This window comes from Vulpes lagopus, chromosome 3 (genome assembly GCF_018345385.1).
Source record: "Vulpes lagopus strain Blue_001 chromosome 3, ASM1834538v1, whole genome shotgun sequence".
NCBI classification, from domain to species: Eukaryota; Metazoa; Chordata; class Mammalia; order Carnivora; family Canidae; genus Vulpes; species Vulpes lagopus.
Window position 1 is genome coordinate 60,525,175 of NC_054826.1, and position 17,079 is coordinate 60,542,253.

Here is a 17,079-nt window from a genome sequence, read left to right on the forward strand (position 1 = left end):
GAACAGCTTACAAAGGACTGTTATTTGCACTAGATCTGCAGAGACACTGCAGCACGGATGGGTAGACATCGCCATGCGCATGTGAACAGCAGAAAGCCCTGCAGGTTCAGCTTCCCTACGAGGGCCGAATCCTATAAACAAGATTACCACCCCCATTAGACCTTCTCCGAGAAGAAAGAGTGACCTCTCCAGTTGATGTGGCATCAAGCTTTTTTCATGCTTCCGCAAGGATAGCAGCCAGGACAATAAAGCAGGCTGCATCCAAACCTGTGCCCACAGTGCCCCCTCGTGGGAGTCTGCGTGGCTCATCAGACTTCTTCATTCAACGGAAGGGAAAGGCCAGTGATTGGAAGTGTCCCTACCTACACCCTTCCTAGTCTCCACAGCTGACCCCAGTAATGTCCTCCCCTTTCCCTAACTCTGTTTCTCAAACTTCAGCCTGCAATCGGAATGGCCTTGAGGACTCCTTAAAACAGTTTGCTAGGAACCTACCGAGTTTCTGATTCAGTAGTTCTGGGGTGGGGCCAAAGATTTCTGATTCAGTAGCTCTGGGGTGGGGCCAAAGATTTCTGATTCAGTAGTTCTGGGGTGGGGCCAAAAGATTTCACATTTAGAACAAGTTCTCCAGTGATGCTGATACAGCCTGTTCAGACCATTGCCTTCACTAATCTCTCTGCACCAATCAAGGCTCAGCACAAATTCCAGCTCTTGGAGATGTTCCACAAATGTCCCCAGGCCTATCATACAATGTCAAAGCTATGTAACTTTGATCAAGTTCCTTAAGCTCTTTGAGCCTGTCTCATCTATAAAATGTGGATATTAGTTCCCTCACAGAATAAAGGGTAAATGAGATAGTTAACCCCTCAAAAAACCTACATTAGCTCCCGTTTCTGCTAGCCAAAAGAAATCCAGAGGATTTTCACTTTTGCAGAAAAAAGGCAGAAATAGCATTGAGTTTGTTTTGCAATACTCCCTGAAGAACGAGAGGCACCACCAAACCCCTGGCCCCAAAATACACTCAGCATCAAGATGCCATAGCTGTGAAGAGCGTTGAGCACCCGTGCTTTATCTCAATGTACTTCGTGCATACATTAGCAAGATGGGTCCTTAAGATGTGTGTCCTAAGTCTGAGAGGCCATTTTCTGGTCTCAGAACACTCAAAATTTTCCCATATAAACTTAACTTTGGGGATCCCTGGGTGGCTCAGCGGTTTAGCGCCTGCCTTTGGCCCAGGGCGTGATCTTAGAGTCCCGGGATCAAGTCCCGTGTCGGGCTCCCGGCATGGAGTCTGCTTCTCCCTCTGCCTGTGTTTCTGCTACCGTTCCCCCCGCCATGTCTATCATGAATGAATAAATAAAATATTTTTTAAAGCGGATAATTTTGTTCTTCACTTTACACCTCAGGATCTGAAAGGTTTCACAGGATCACTCTACTTTCAGATAGCTGGGAAAACTTCCTGTAACAGGCTTTCTGGCAGAAAACAAATGTCAGTTCTGACATTACTCTATTAGCAGTAGTTATAGTAGTATTACTCCTTAGCCGCCAGCTTCTTGAGGACAGGGACCATTTTGCCTACTCAAAAGTTCTCAGAAGCAGAAGGGACCTAGGAGTCCAATATACCCCTCATGCAGTTCACTAGGAGGAGCATCTACAAATTTGTCACTTCGGATGCTGGTTCAGAAAATGGGCAGGAGGTCTGGACTTATGTATTCTTTATAAGTTTTTTTTTTTTAATTTTTATTTATTTATGATAGTCACAGAGAGAGAGAGAGGCAAAGACACAGGCGGAGGGAGAAGCAGGCTCCATGCACCGGGAGCCTGATGTGGGATTCGATCCTGGGTCTCCAGGATTGCGCCCTGGGCCAAAGGCAGGCGCCAAACCGCTGCGCCACCCAGGGATCCCCTGGACTTATGTATTCTTAACAAGGCCCCAGGTGCCAAGTTTGGGAACTACTCATATCCAGCCCTGTATCTCAGCTACACACAGGGAAATGGAGGCTCAGAAAACTCCTTTGCCTTCCATAGCCCCAGGTGGCTAGAGGCTGAGCGAGAATCCAAAGAAACCAGGTCTCTGGATTCTGGTCTAGTCCTTTTCCATCAAGCCAGACGTTGTGGATGCCATCTCTTCAACCCCTAGCCTGCGGCACAAATCCCCTCTCCAACATGCATGATGAACAGTCCAACAGCTTAAGTATCCCCCATGCAGAAGAATTCAGCATGTGACAAGGACACTCAATCAAGCAGTTTTTATTTAACCAAAATACTGAACAAGAAAAACCCTTGGCCTGGCATACAAGATCCTCTGTAACCTGCTCCCTGCTGGCCTCTCTAGTCTCATTTCCCTCAGAACCTCACTTGTACCCTAACCCCCAGCCAGACCGTAGAGTTATCGTGGGGGATCTCACTTCCATATCTGGCCTACCAGGTCAATGGGTAGTGGGTGGGGAAGGACAAATCAAAGTGTAGAGGTGTGTTCACACCCTGGACCCACACTACAAAGCTCTACAACTCAGGGCTTTGCCAGCGCAAATGAGTATCAAGCATCATACCTCCTCTGTGCCCTGAGAGCCAACCTGAAGCCTGTTATTGAAATGGGAGTTTCTGGGACCAGAAGTGCATTGTGCAAAACTGCTGGAAGCCACTAAAGTCACCACAGGACCTTCCACTCACCTACAAGCACTCTGCTCCCAACTCATCCCCACTTGTACCCCAGCAGAAGGACTGGGCTCACTTCACCCCACAGCTACTACTTGTCCCCACCTCCCTGTGCTCTTTTCTGGCTTTCAAAGCCCTAGAACAGAAAACCCTGCTCCTGTGCATCTGGATCAGACTGTCCATTAACAGTATTCCGTCATAAACCTTGCAAGACCTAGTCATCCTGCAGATTCTCTCACCTTTGGATGCCTATCATGTAATTTAACACAATTATGCACTGTCTGCCGCTTCACAGTGAGAAACCAGGCCATGAGACTATGGGGAGTTGTTTAACCTCCTGAGCTTTGAGTGAAGGAACAGTTTCTTCATTCACCTCTCCTCCACAGGGACCAGGGTGTACAGCAGCTCAGTCAACAGGGAATTCAGTTGGCATTCTATCACTTCAATTACCCCATGGCAATAGGCACCTTGTTGAGCATAGTGCTTATACGAATCAGGAGCCTTTTTCACCTTTAACCCATACACGTCCTGCAGACAACAGCTGCTCAATTAGTATTCGACTGAATAAAGGCACAGCAGTAAGACTCGAGTCCGATACTGTGCCCTACTCCCAGCTCCACTACTGGCAGTTCTTAACTGCTCTAACGCTCCTCTGTGGGTCCAGCAAGATCTGCTGCTTAGGGTTATCGTACAGGTTAAAGGAGATAAATGTTATAATCAGAACAGCACTTGCCTTAGTTCCAAAAGTATGACCTATTAAGATGCTGTCTTTTAAGAACCCAAAGTAACTTGCCAGGGAACAAAGAAAGGAAGACCAAAGCACTGGTAAAAAGCTGACTGCTTGGACACACGCAGCTGGCTAAAAATGGAACCTGGGTGCAGCGATAAGCACCCAAGCACCCCAGCATTCATTGGGGACTGGAAAAGCACCCCCTTCAGAATCACCTCTAGCTTCTTTTCACCACTCTTCAAAGATCCCCGCTACCCCTCAGAAAGCCACAGCCTCTCACCAGAGCCAAATTGAAGAAAAGGAAGGTGCTGACTCTTAGTTAAGTCAACTGTGCATTTTTACAAAAGCTCTTTGAAAAACTGTTGACAGCAAAGCATGGTCTGGTTACTGTCAGGGCTGACAACGTTGGATCTCTAAGAATCCTCAAGTTCGAGAGCACATACTATCCACAACTTAAAAGTTCCTGGAAGTCCTTCCCTCTTATCACACATTGCTTAGCACTGCAGTTCCCAAACTGTTCTCACAGATGTCACATCATTTGAGCCTCAAAATAGCCTTTTGAGTCAGGTCAGCAGAGCAGCTCCCCCCTCCAATTTAAAGAGAAAGTTAACCCATGGGCAACCTGGGTGGCTCTGTCAGTTGGGAGGTCCAACTCCAGGTTTTGGGCTCAGGTCATGATCTGTTGAGCTCCTCACTCAGCAAGGAGTCTGCTTAAGATTCTCTCCCTCTCCCTTTGCCTCCCGTGCCCCCCATGCCCCGCCTTGTGCATGCACTCAGTACTCTTCAACTTAACCAGTTAACCTATCAGTTCAACAAGTGACTTGCCCAGACACCCCTGGACTAAATGGAAGGATACTGCAGAAGGGAAACAAAACCAGAGAACAGGTAAAGGGTGCAAGCTAGCTACAGAGCAAAGGCCGTGCTGGAGGCCAGAGTGGACTTGCCAACTACCATTGCACAGGAAAGTGAGGTGCTGTTGGTGCCTGGGATTTCAAGAGGCTGGAAATCTGTATCTTTGCATATAATCTGTCCAGTTTCAAAATGTTGTGCCTGTGAAAGAGCTCACAGACAAGACTAGCAGTTAGTGACTTCTTCAATAGTCCAGCCCAGGAAGCTCCTCTAGAAAACCAAGCTGGGCCAGAGTTAGTCTTAACTCCCTTCCCCAGAGGCTCCGCTGGCCACATGACTGCCAACTCTGCCCTCCCTGAGCACATCCCAACAGAAAAGCTTCATCTTGTGACTATCAACCTTCACCTCCACTCAGGCTCCCAGCAGCTGTGCCCTCTTTATAGCAGTCTCAGCACCTCAATATGAAAGCTACCCACCCTTCAGTTTGCTTCCACTAGCTGTGCTCCTGAACTTTTCAACCACTGACCGCTGGCTTACTCACCTCTCCCAGCTCCAGTTCACCTGGTGCCCCCTCCCAGGCCAGCCCAGGTGCTCTCCTCTCCCTTCTCTTCAGCACCTTGCTACTCACCAGTTCTCCACTACCTCCCTCTCGCTGCCACAGGAACCCCATCTCTACATTTGCCACCAGGCACAAATGACCTCTGCACGGCTAGTTTAAAATCCACTACACATCACCTGTTAGCTGTTTTGGTGAAAACTGACACTTGGCAGTCCTGAATCCCTCACTCCTTTACACTCTCCTGCCAGTACTTATACCCAGGCTTATGCCTTCGACCCAGCAAAGGAACCCACAGGGCCATGGGCTCCAAAAAACCCAAAAGCACGGTCTGACCTTAACTCCAGCAGAACAACTATATCCAACATGAGCAGGCCTCAGTCAGCAGGTCCAGCCTAACATCCTTGCCCCTGGGTCTGCAGGTCCTTCTTCAGGAAAGGCTTTTTACCATGTTCTCTGAAACACACAACCATTCCTTCCAGTACCCTTTCATGCCTTCTGCTACCACAGTTCTTGCTTCCCAAATCCCTCCGCCTACTCAACCAAGCAGGTCTTTCACTCCTTTACCACCTCCTGAAGTTTCTCTGGTGCTATCCACCCACTTACAGGGTTCCTAACAATATTTATAAGCTTGAATCCCAGATGGACCCACATAAGGTGCAAACCAATTCTATACCCAACTTCAGAGAAAAATAGCATCCCAAGCTCTTAAGCCATTAGTACCTCTACACCCCATTCCAAATACCCTAGGCCCCCCAACTCCTACACTTCCTACCCTATCATCAAAAGGTACCCAACCCTCCAGTTACCCTAAAACAGCTGTTATTCACATCTCTTAAGGCCACACAACTGACTGATAACCCACAGCTCAAGTCCTCAATCTTGGACGCTTTCTAAAAAAGCCAAACTCAGAACTGGCATCGGCAAAGAAAAAGTGACACTACATAACCCTCTATGTTTACCAAAAGCATGTACAGATTTACCAGACAATTCTACACTACATCTAAATATTCATTAGCTTCTTTCAAATTCCGTACTCATAACACACCATTCACCCTCAAGCACAAAGCTACAGGGCAGATGATTTTGGCAGATGCTATATACTTCATAAAGTGATGAAAATATGATCTAGTAATTCTCTATTGAGATCAGCAAATAATTTTTCAGTAATAAGAACAACGGTAGGTTCTAGGAAGACCAAAAGGAATTCAGATTTCAAGTGTGCCTTTCAGAGACTGACCAACTAGACTGATGGCAAATCACACTAGACTGGCCCGATATGTTCTCATGGTACCGATACCCTACACCCACATCTTTGTGCTATTGAAGGGAATGACAATCATACCAAGTTTTCACTAAAAGCATACTGGAACAGGTGAACTTGGGGGCAGCAATCTAAATCTGCTCTAATAGCAGAGTAATCTCGTAACAGTCCCAGTAAACTTCAAATACATTTCAAACAACCAGACACATTAACGTTCTTAGTTTATTAATCCTCTCATGAAAAATCTGCACAATCACCACAGATAAAGCCACTGCAGAATCTTTACTCCTTCTGTGAAACAAAAAAGAAAAATATAGTTAGTTAACCACTTTTAAAACTCTTAAAAATTTTTAAGTTCAAAATCTTCAGCAAACTCCAACATTAATCACACTCATGCAGAACAAGTATTAACCTAAAATTTGTGATAACACAATGAAAGCATCAAGAAATAAAACTTGCAAACATTCACATTAGAAATAAAAGAGTTAAATATTAGTCTTAAAAACAAAACGTCACAATCAGTATTTAAAAAGCCACGAATCTTGAAAGCATTTGTAAATCAACTTCTAAAACTATTTCACATGCAAAGAAAAACACAGAAAAACGAAACCATTTCACATGCTCTAGACTTTTAAATTACTGTTATCAGTAAAGCCTAATGATCCACATGAAAAGCTTGAATTATACCTGTTGTCCAATCTCCAGCTCACTGAATCAGTGGCAGGGTAGGGAGAAAGGAGGGAAGAAGGAAAACAAACATTTCATTAATAGTCCCTTTTCAAACTCCAAAATAATCTGCATTTTCATGCATGCAATCAGATACCTTAATAACTTTTCTTTTTTAATTGTGTACAGAGCACTCCTTAGACACACTCATTTTTATGCTTCCCAATTCTAAAAACCTCATGTAATCACTATGGTTCTTATGTGTAAACAAAGTGGCACGATTTCACAATGAAGAGATCATGCCAACAGCAGTGCCATTCCAGGCTGCCACTGCCTACACATACATGAAGTACACATACCTGAGCCTCAGCCTTCCTGCTCTGCTCAGTAACATGATGCTAGGCACATAAGCACCATCAACAGACCCAGGAACCATCCCACAATAGAATCTAATTTTACCTCAAAGAAAGAGTTCTAAAGGATCAAAAAAGTCTTTTAAAACCTGTCTCAGCTCAATACTTTAAAAGCTACTGTTCACTGCCACCAATAGTAGTGCAAATTAGTTAAAAAGGCAGAACTGGGCTGATATGAAAATGCTTCATATATTCTTCAAACACAAGACTATTTCCTTAATTTAGGGACACCTGAGTGGCTCAGCAGTTAAGCGTCTGCCTTCAACCCAGGGTGTGATCCTGGAATCCCAGGATCAAGTCCCATATTAGGCCCCCTGCATGGAACCTGCTTTTCCCTCTATGTCTCTGCCTCTCTCATGAATAAATAAATCTAAAAAAAGAGAGAGAAAAAACTATTCTCTAATTTAAAACAATTCTATCGTAGGGGCACCTGGATGGCTGTTAGTTAAGCGTCTATCTTCGGCTCAGGTCATGATCCAGGAGCCCTGCGTCAGGCTCACTGGCTCAGTGGGGAGTCTGCTCTCTTGTGCTCTCTCCCCTCATCCCAACCAGCGCACGTGCTCACTCTCAAATAAAGTCTTTAAAAAAAAAAAATCTACTGTACCCAAAAAGGAAGAGCACATACCAATTCCGACATCCAAACAAAAACAATTAAAAGTAACATTAGTGGGCCCCTGGGTGGCTCAGTTGGTTAACCGTCTACCTTCAGCTCAGTTCATGATCCCAGGGTCCTAGGATCCAGTCCCTGCAATGGCTCCAAGAAGGGTCCTTGCTTATCCCTTTCCTCTTGCTCTTCCCCCACGCTTGTGCATGTATGTGCGCACACACTTTCTAATAACTTTAAGTAATATTAGTAAGCCTGGCTAGTTTGAACCAAAGAACACATACGCTTATTTACACATTCATTTCCCCACCACTTTTCCAGAGCTATACTAGTGAAATGCACCAGTGCAACCTGAAGCAGGGATAGTGATGGCTCAGGTCCCCATGGGGAGCCCTTCTGCACGTCACCGCTGAGCACTAACACACGGGGTTCAAAGGCTGAATGAAGACAAGAATGAGTTAAACGTCCTTCAGATCTAGATCAGTCCACCGACTGAATCTTTTTGCAATCTCGGCAACTTCTGTTGATAGTATAAGCCTCAAAACAGGCAACAGTTCTAAGCAGCAAGTAGTTCCTCTGGCAGTTCATCCACTGCTCTAACTCCATGGCTGGAAAGACAATGTGGTTAGAGGCCTGGGCAGGTCTACCAGCTTTGCTGCTTGGCAGGGGAGTTCACTGTTAGAGGAAGCACACAGGGGCAGGGACCAGTGCTTCAAAAACCTACTACCCCAACCCCCTCCAGGCCCACCTCACAAGCCGATTTAAGCTGCTCAAGTGTGCAAAACCGTGTTTAATATGGCATAGTGGACCATTCCAACCAAAAACGTGTGGAAAAAACATATTTATCAAAGGTTTTGATATGAATATACAATTACGTTGGAATTTTTTTCATTAAGAGACAGACATCAGATGAAAAATTAGGAATCCGTAAAAAGCAATGTAACAGTAAAAGGCAGCTTTGAGTCGGTTCCTGAATAAGAGGCTTTGCCAGTTTTCTCAGACCAGTTTATTACCAGAGCTGCCAAAAAATGTTCCAGTCCCAGGGTCCCCAAGGGAAGAAGACTGCTGATGACAAAAATGAGAGGACCCAAGCCCTGTGTTAACTAAAGCTTCCCTGGGTACGAAACTCTCTGGGACACAGTGTTTCCCAAATACAAGTTATAAGGTGCCTACTTAGAGTACTCATCTTCCTCCACCAGGTCACTTTGCAACATGCATTTTTTAGTTTCCAAAACAAATGTAATTAAAACCTTCTCTCTCTTCCTCATAATATACCATTTTAAAACACAGCATTTAAATTAGAGATCATACTATGTAAAATTTTGTTGTCTGAAAGCCAACATGCAAAAGCATCAAAGCAAACTCAGTGAAGGTGATGCATCCCCACACCGTGCTCACAATCTCAGTACCTGCTAGACACTTCATTTCTGATGAACAAGAAATCCAAGTAGAGGGAAAAGGCAAAAAAAAAAAAAAAAGTTCACAGAACACTTGATTATTTGTTAATTTAACAACCCAACACCTTAATTCCATTCAACTATTATTTACAGTTAGCTAGCAAAGCTGGTAAAAAGCTGCTTATCATTAAAATCACTTGTCTTGGCTAACTGGAGAGGAAAGCAAGTGAGATCTCAGCTGCCTCTCCAGCATGCCAGGAAAACATGGGCCACATTGATTCAGCTGCTTCTTAAATCAGTTATCCATTTTAAGCAAGTAAATTTAATCTCAGGAAAGTAGACCTGCTTCCCTTTTTACAGTCCAAACCGATCAGCAGTAAAATGGAAACTTCCTGACAGGGCATGCAACGAGCCCACCAGGATCACTGAACCGATGTGGCCCCTGTATTGTGCTGATCTGTGAGCTGACAAAGGGTGGGCAAAGCTAATCTAGTGAAGTGTTAAGATACTACATCATGTAGCGTCTCAAAACACGTTACCTTCTGTAATCCAGAAGAAGTGGGAAAAGAAAAAACATTAAAAAGAGGTTATTAAGGAAATAAATCCCTCCTTTCTAGAAACTAAAGACCTGCAACTGACATCTCTGTATTCTCCTTGATGAACAATACCTTTTTGCCAGCACCAACGTTGGCTTTTGCAGTCCCCCTGACTTTCTTCATTCTGTTTTTACGTTCTTTGCGCTGTTTTCTTGAAGTCTTTTTCTTCTCATACAGGCCATGCTAAAGGAGAAGGGCGTACCTTATTAAGTGACTTGCAAGCATCAATTCAGCATTAACTAATCCGGTAGGGACTATGACCAAGTCAGGCAGCAGCACCTCAAAAGCTGCAGAGCCCAGTATTCAAATGCTGCACTCTATCTGTACATTTATCAAAAAACCTCAACTTTTCTCCAAACTCACTCATCCCATTCCCAGCTCCTATCTCCCCAAGTACATTATTTGCCCTTCTAGACTCAGCTCAAATGCCACCTCCTCAAAAGCTGCAGACCCCATTATTCAAGTGCTGTGCTCTATGTGTACATTTATCAAAGAACCTCCTCTCTTAACTCCTTTAGTTCCTTAGGTCTGAGGGTCATCACTCCCCAGACTGCTCACTGTTGCTCATTCCACTGCACCCACAACACACTGCTATTGAAAAATTCAATCCCTGGGTGGCTCAGCAGTTTAGTGCCTGCCTTCGGCCCAGGGCGTGATCCTGGAGCCCTGGGATAGAGTCCTACATCGGGCTCCCGGCATGGAGCCTGCTTCTCTGCATCTCTAGTGAACAAACAAATAAAATCTTTAAAAGAAAAATTCAGTCTTCAGCAGCTGCTGAACAAACAAGAATACCTACTCTTGCAAGTCTATGTTTGGGTTCATTTTTCTTTGCATAATCCAAGGAATCATAAATCATGCCAAAGCCAGTTGTCTTGCCACCACCAAAATGGGTTCTGAATCCAAATACAAATATGACATCTGGTGTGGTCTTGTACATTTTGGCTAGTTTTTCCCGAATTTCTGTCTTAGGTACTGTTGCTTTCCCGGGGTGAAGAACATCAATGACCTAAAAAGAAATAACAAATTTTAGTGTTCATTATTAAAAAACGTATCTTTTAAAGCAAAAAACAATGAAACACTGATGTACCCTTCCTTACCATCTGTTTCCGCTGAAGCAGTCGGTTGGTCATGAACTTCCTGGTCCGGATAGTTACTGTATCATTCTGAAAACATACATAAGGCACTAGTTAATAATAGCACTCCACCTTCCAGGACCGTGCAGAGATCTTCCAAGACCTAGAACTGCCAGTGGGCACCCACTGGCCACATGTGGATGATTCACGTTAAGTCACATTTAATACGCAATTCCACAGGTGCAGGAGCCACATTTCAAATGTGCAAGAGCCACATGAGCTAGTAGTAGCGGGAATACTTTTAATGAAAAGGAAAAAAAAAAAAAAAACCCACCGAGGGCCTAATTCCTAGGACTCGTGTAGCACAGTCAGTACCAAGAGAACCCACCCCACAGCTTTCTGGAATCTTACTTCACTTTGCTATGAGAATCACTTTGAAGCAGGGCTTCTCGATTTCAACACTACTTTGGTCCTGCTAGTTCCCTGTGGGGACTGTCCTGTGCGTTTTAAGATGTTTGGTAGCACCCTGGGTCTCTAACTACTAGAGGCCAAGGGCACACCCCCAACTCTCCAGATGTGATTGCAAATGTCTCCAGAGGGGACACCTGGGTGGCTCAGGGGTTGAGCATCTCCCTTCAGCTCAAGTGGTGACCCGGGGGGATCTGGGATCCAGTCCCACATCGGGCTCCGCGCAGGGCGCCTGCTTCTCCCTCTGCCTGTGTCTCATGAATAAATGTCCCCTTGGGGGACACACACACAAAAAAGAATTAAAAAAAAAAAAAAACCGCCGCCACCACCTTCACACAACAACCGTTTCTGTGGAGTAAAACTCCTTGGACTCGTGCAAACTTCCATCCTCTCAATCGCGTTCGTAACGTGCTGCACGGAAGCGACACACGCCGCCACTACCTGCACGTGAACTGCCCGTCACACCCCACCGGAACCCCCCCCTTCTACACAGGTAACCGCCCCGGGAACGTGGGCACGCAGCACGCTTACACTCAGAATAGAAACTTTACCCGAAAGAGAGGCTCTTTTCGTGGTAACGACTGGTTGCTAGATCTCCATGTCGGTTTGGAAAACCGCAGCTGAGAAAGCTGACTGGAACCGCGGTCCTCTCAGAAGGCCGCGGGCGGGCGGGGGGGAGGGGACTCGCACGTAAGGTCGAACCAGGAACCGGCGCGGACGGGGCTCACGGGGCCCGACCTAAGCCCCCCCAGGACCCCCGTGTCCCCCCCACAGCACAAGACGTCCCATCCGGCGGCCGAGGCCTTAGGACACGCAAATGGGCTCCGCCTCCCCGGCCGGGCGGCCATCCCCCCGCCAAGCCGCCTCTCCCGCCCGACCCGCGCCGCTCGGCGACGCTGACGAACGCGGCGGGCGCTCCCGCAGTCCCCGGGCCCCGGCCTCCGAAGCCCGGCGCGTCTGGGGCGGCGGCGCAGCCTGGACTCCCCGCCGACGGCTCCGGGGCTCCCGGCGACCAGGGTCCGTCAGACACAGTCGGAAACGGGCGACGGGGCTTCGGGCGGCCGTGGCAGCCACGGCAGGACCCGGGGACCAAGGATGGCTCGGATACCCGCCGGATGGCGGCACGGGTCTGGGGAGACTCACCATGATGGCGGCCGAGCTTCAAGCAGCCGAGGAGGAAAAGAGAGCCGCCAGGCGCCGTCCAATCATATCAATGCGTACGGAAGGACCCCGAGCGTCGCCGGCGTGGGGGCGTGGCCAGGCCCGCGGGGTTGGCCCCGCCGGTGCCGGATTAAAAGTGCCCGAGGCCCGCCCCCTGGCTCTTCGGCCGACTTGACCGACGCAAGCGCATCTTCAATTTTAGTTTGATGCATGGTCTTGAATTTCCGGTACTTGGAATTACGGTAAAGCGAATTACAGCTTAAATCGTCTCGGTGCGAGTGAAACGGTTCGTAAAGCTGGAAGACGTCGCGGGAGATCCTGGCGCCCAGCGTCCTCTTGTTCTAGCGCAGGAAACTGCGGGAACCCAGCTCAAAACTTGGTTGTTTCAAATACCCGAAAACGGACCCTTTTACTTCATTTCTAAGTGTCGTTTTTCTGAGATTCTCCAGGAATTTTTCTGAATTGAAAATAAACTCAAAGAAAAGAAAAGAAAAAAACTCTTTGTGCTTTTCTAAAAAATCTTAGGCCTTATAACCAAAAAAAAAAAAAAGAAAGAAAAAAAGACCTTTTTTACTGTTTGCGCCATAAATTTGTTAATTGTTTAAAGGGACGTGGTCATACGGAAATAAAGAACATAGCTGCGTGTTCAAAAAGCGACATTAGGAGGGCACCTGGGGGGCTCAGTGGCTGAGCGTCTGCTCTCAGCTCAGGTCGTGACCCCCGGGTCCCAGGATCGAGTCCCACATCGGGCTCCCTGCATGGAGCCTGCTTCTCCCTCTGCCTGTGTCTCTGCCTCTCTCTCTCTCTCTCTCTCTCTCTCTCTGTGTCTCTCAGGAATAAATAAAATTTAAAGATCTTTAAAAAGGAGAGAGAGATACACTAGGAAAAGAACTTTCTAAAGGTCAGTGTGGACGAGGAGACAAGGGTACAGGCTTTGAGGACAGCTTTCCTACATTTTTCAGAATAATAATAGTTAATATTCATTTCGTGACTGCTATAAGCCTATTAATGGCCTTCACATTCATTTGGGCCATTTGACCTTCCCTCCAACGCTAAGAAGTAGGGTACTTATTAGACACCCCCTTTTATAACTTGGAGGTAGCTAAAACCCAGGCAGGCTAAATACCTTTCCCAAAGTCACCCAACTTTTAGGTAGTGGTACCCAGGGAGGCATGGTTGTTCCAGAACTTTTGTTTCTAATCTCTGCATGATAAAAATCACTCATCAAATCTTGTTAGCCTAGTACAGTCTATGTTATTCCAACCGGATTTTAAGGGATTAACTGCTGAAATGAGTAAAGTCAGATTTGCTTTGCTTTTTTGTGTTTGCTACATTTGTTTTTGCTAGTGAGGATCCATGGAGTCTGAACAGCATCCTCCCCACTTTTTTTTAAAAAAGATTTTGTTTATTTATTCATGAGAGACAGAGAGAGGGAGAGAGAGGCAGAGACACAGGCAGAGGGAGCAGGCTCCCTGCAGGGAGCAGGACAGGGGACTAGGATCAACCCCTGGGCCCAAAGCAGGCACTAAACCACTAGGCCACCAGGGCTGCCCATCCCCCCCTTCTTAAGATTTTTTTTTTTTTTTTTTTTTTTTTATTATTTATGAGAGTCACAGTGAGAGAGAGAAAGAGAGAGGCAGAGACACAGGCAGAGGGAGAAGCAGGCTCCATGCAGGGAGCCCGACGCGGGATTCGATGCCGGGACGCCAGGACCACGCCCTGGGCCGAAGGCGGGCGCTAAGCTCGGCTGAGCCACCCGGCTGCCCAGGCAGGGGAAGATCTTGATAAAAGAGTTCTGTTTCTGGAGATCTGTTGATTCTTGGGGAACAGAGTAAGAGGGAGACCTTGAGCCCTACTGCAGGGGTCTGGGCGGGGCATGATGATGTCCTGCACGAGGGTGTAGAGTCGTTGGAGACGTGGGTTTTTATTTTATTTTTTTAAGATTTTGTTTATTTATTCATGAGAGACAGAGAGAAAGACACAGGCGGAGGGAGAAGCAGGCTCCATGCAGGGAGCCCGACGCGGGATTCGATGCCGGGACGCCAGGACCACGCCCTGGGCCGAAGGCGGGCGCTAAGCGCTTAGCCCACCCGGCTGCCCAGGCAGGGGAAGATCTTGATAAAAGAGTTCTGTTTCTGGAGATCTGTTGATTCTTGGGGAACAGAGTAAGAGGGAGACCTTGAGCCCTACTGCAGGGGTCTGGGCGGGGCATGATGATGTCCTGCACGAGGGTGTAGAGTCGTTGGAGACGTGGTTTTATTTTATTTTTTTAAGATTTTGTTTATTTATTCATGAGAGACAGAGAGAAAGACACAGGCGGAGGGAGAAGCAGGCTCCATGCAGGGAGCCCGACGCGGGATTCGATGCCGGGACGCCAGGACCACGCCCTGGGCCGAAGGCGGGCGCTAAGCGGCTGAAGCCACCCGGCTGCCCAGGCAGGGGAAGATCTTGATAAAAGAGTTCTGTTTCTGGAGATCTGTTGATTCTTGGGGAACAGAGTAAGAGGGAGACCTTGAGCCCTACTGCAGGGGTCTGGGCGGGGCATGACGGGGCTGCCGTCACCATGGTGAAGGAACAGTTCCGAGAGACGGACGTGGCCAAGAAAATGTGAGGAGCAGCAAGAACGGCCGAAGGGCGGAGAAGGGGGGCGCCGAGGGGGCCGCGATGGGGCGCAGGTGGAGCGGGCGGGCGACGGTGTCGGGAGCAGCCTCGGGACCGAGGAGTCTCCACGGGGAGGAAGCGACCCACCCTTCTCCCAGCCGGCGCCTCGGAGGGGGCGTCGCGTCCGGGCGGTGGGGCGGGAGGCGGAGGCGGACAGGCCGGCGCAGGCAGGCAGGCGCGGGACGACGGGGAGCAGGGGCGCGTGCGGGGGCTCGTGCAGGGGCGCGGAGGGCGCCGAACCCGCAAGACTTGAAGCCGGGGAATGCCGATCCGCAGGGGAAGGAGCCGGACATCCGGAGCTCTGCTCCGGGACCGGCTGAAGCGTCCCCAGTGGGGGAATATCTTTACTTTTTCTTTAAGATTTTATTTACTTATGAGAGACAGAGAGAAAGACACAGGCGGAGGGAGAAGCAGGCTCCATGCAGGGAGCCCGACGCGGGATTCGATGCCGGGACGCCAGGACCACGCCCTGGGCCGAAGGCGGGCGCTAAGCCGCTGAGCCACCCGGGCTGCCCAGGCAGGGGAAGATCTTGATAAAAGAGTTCTGTTTCTGGGAGATCTGTTGATTCTTGGGGAACAGAGTAAGAGGGAGACCTTGAGCCCTACTGCAGGGGTCTGGGCGGGGCATGATGATGTCCTGCACGAGGGTGGTAGAGTCGTTGGAGACCTGGGTTTTATTTTATTTTTTTAAGATTTTGTTTATTTATTCATGAGAGACACAGAGAGGGAGAGAGGCAGAGACACAGGCAGAGGGAGAAGCAGGCTCCATGCAGGGAGCCCGACGTGGGACTCGATCCCGCGACCCTGGGGTCGCACCCTGGGCTGAAGGCAGGCGCCAAACCGCTGACACACACCCCCCCCCCCCCCCCCCCCCCCCGCTCGCTGCCTGGAGAGATGAATTTTAGAGGGATTTAGGATGTAACATTGACAGCAGTGGGTGGGGATGAGAGTGACACAGGATTTCTTGCTTGGATGGTTGCTATTCGTGGGGAACAAGTGTCTTACTAGGAGAAGTCCTTGCAAGCAGTCTCTCCACATTCACCCTGGCCCCTCACGTGCACCCCAAACCCCACCCATGTTCAGATGGAATCTGTTCTCACAGAGCAGCCCAAGAGACCCATGAAGGTGCAAAATAGATTTCTGACACTTCAGTTTAAACCCTTCCAGCCCCTTTCCCTTGCACCAGCATGTAAATTCTCTACCCGCATTTTGAAGCCCAGCATGACCTGGCCCCCATACACTGCACTGATTGCACCTTGTACCATAGTTTTCTACACTCCATCCTGTTGGCTTGGTTTGTTTGGGTTTTGAATGCCAAGCTTGTGCTGCCTCTGGGACCCTTGCCCTAATGATTCTATAAATACCACATCTCTCTCCTGTTGTTTTTTTTTTTTTAAGATTTTATTTCAGACAGAGAGAAAGCACGAGTGGGGGGAGGGGCAGAGGGAGAAGCAGACTTCCCTCTGACACGGGGCTCCATCCTAGAACTCTGGGATCTTGACCTGAGCCAAAGGCAAACACTCAACCAACTGAGCCACGCAGGCGCCCCTCCCTCCCGTCTTACAGCTGTCTCCCTCTTACTCAGAATTCAGCTCCCATGTCAGTTTTACAGAAGGCTTTCTGACCCCACAATGTAGTTTCCTCAGACTCTCCACCACTTCACATCGTTTTTATTCTCCACATCTGTTTATGTTTCTGTATGTACTTGCTTACTGTCAATCTTGATGATAAGTCCAGAACTGTGAGCTCCATGTTGGCAGTGACCCGTGTCTAGCTCACCTAATCTATATCCTCAGCCCCTCGGAATGGTACCTGGCACATGGTGAATCCCCAATTTGTTGGTCAAATGACTGAAAGAAGAGATTTGAGGAAGAAAGTGCTGGGTTCTGTTTTAGATGTGTCAAGTTTGAGATGCCTGTACAGCTGTGCAGAACAGGTGTCTCTACGGTCTCCCTCTGAGTAGCAGTAGCTGGCCTACAGATGGAG

At 48.1% G+C, this 17,079-nt stretch overlaps 2 protein-coding genes across 6 annotated transcripts in view; one reads left to right on the top strand and one right to left on the bottom strand.

Annotated features, from left to right (window-relative positions):
• Positions 1–6,262: 6,262 nt before the first annotated feature.
• RPS24 (ribosomal protein S24) lies at positions 6,263–12,505 on the bottom strand. 3 transcript variants are annotated; one of them, XM_041750033.1, is made up of 8 exons: positions 12,415–12,505; positions 10,828–10,893; positions 10,527–10,736; positions 9,803–9,913; positions 9,674–9,676; positions 9,147–9,164; positions 6,742–6,763; positions 6,263–6,345 (listed from the first exon to the last, which is right to left on the bottom strand). In XM_041750033.1, the coding sequence occupies exons 1-6, from the start codon at positions 12,415–12,417 to the stop codon at positions 9,159–9,161; spliced, it is 399 nt and encodes a 132-aa protein (XP_041605967.1). In that variant the 5' UTR covers positions 12,418–12,505; the 3' UTR covers positions 6,263–6,345; positions 6,742–6,763; positions 9,147–9,158. The 3 variants fall into 3 exon arrangements, with proteins under 3 accessions (XP_041605967.1, XP_041605968.1, XP_041605969.1); XM_041750034.1 differs by lacking the exon at positions 9,147–9,164; XM_041750035.1 differs by lacking the exons at positions 9,147–9,164; positions 9,674–9,676.
• Positions 12,506–14,989: 2,484 nt separating this feature from the next.
• POLR3A (RNA polymerase III subunit A) overlaps positions 14,990–17,079 on the top strand; it is a 48,398-nt gene continuing 46,308 nt past the window's right edge. For 2 of the 3 annotated variants that reach the window (XM_041749080.1, XM_041749081.1), the window contains exon 1: positions 14,990–15,039. In XM_041749080.1, the coding sequence (XP_041605014.1) occupies positions 14,996–15,039 (44 nt within the window). In that variant the 5' untranslated portion in view covers positions 14,990–14,995. Of the gene's footprint in view, positions 15,040–15,062; positions 15,675–17,079 lie in introns of those variants that run through there. The other variant, XM_041749082.1, reaches the window with a different exon arrangement.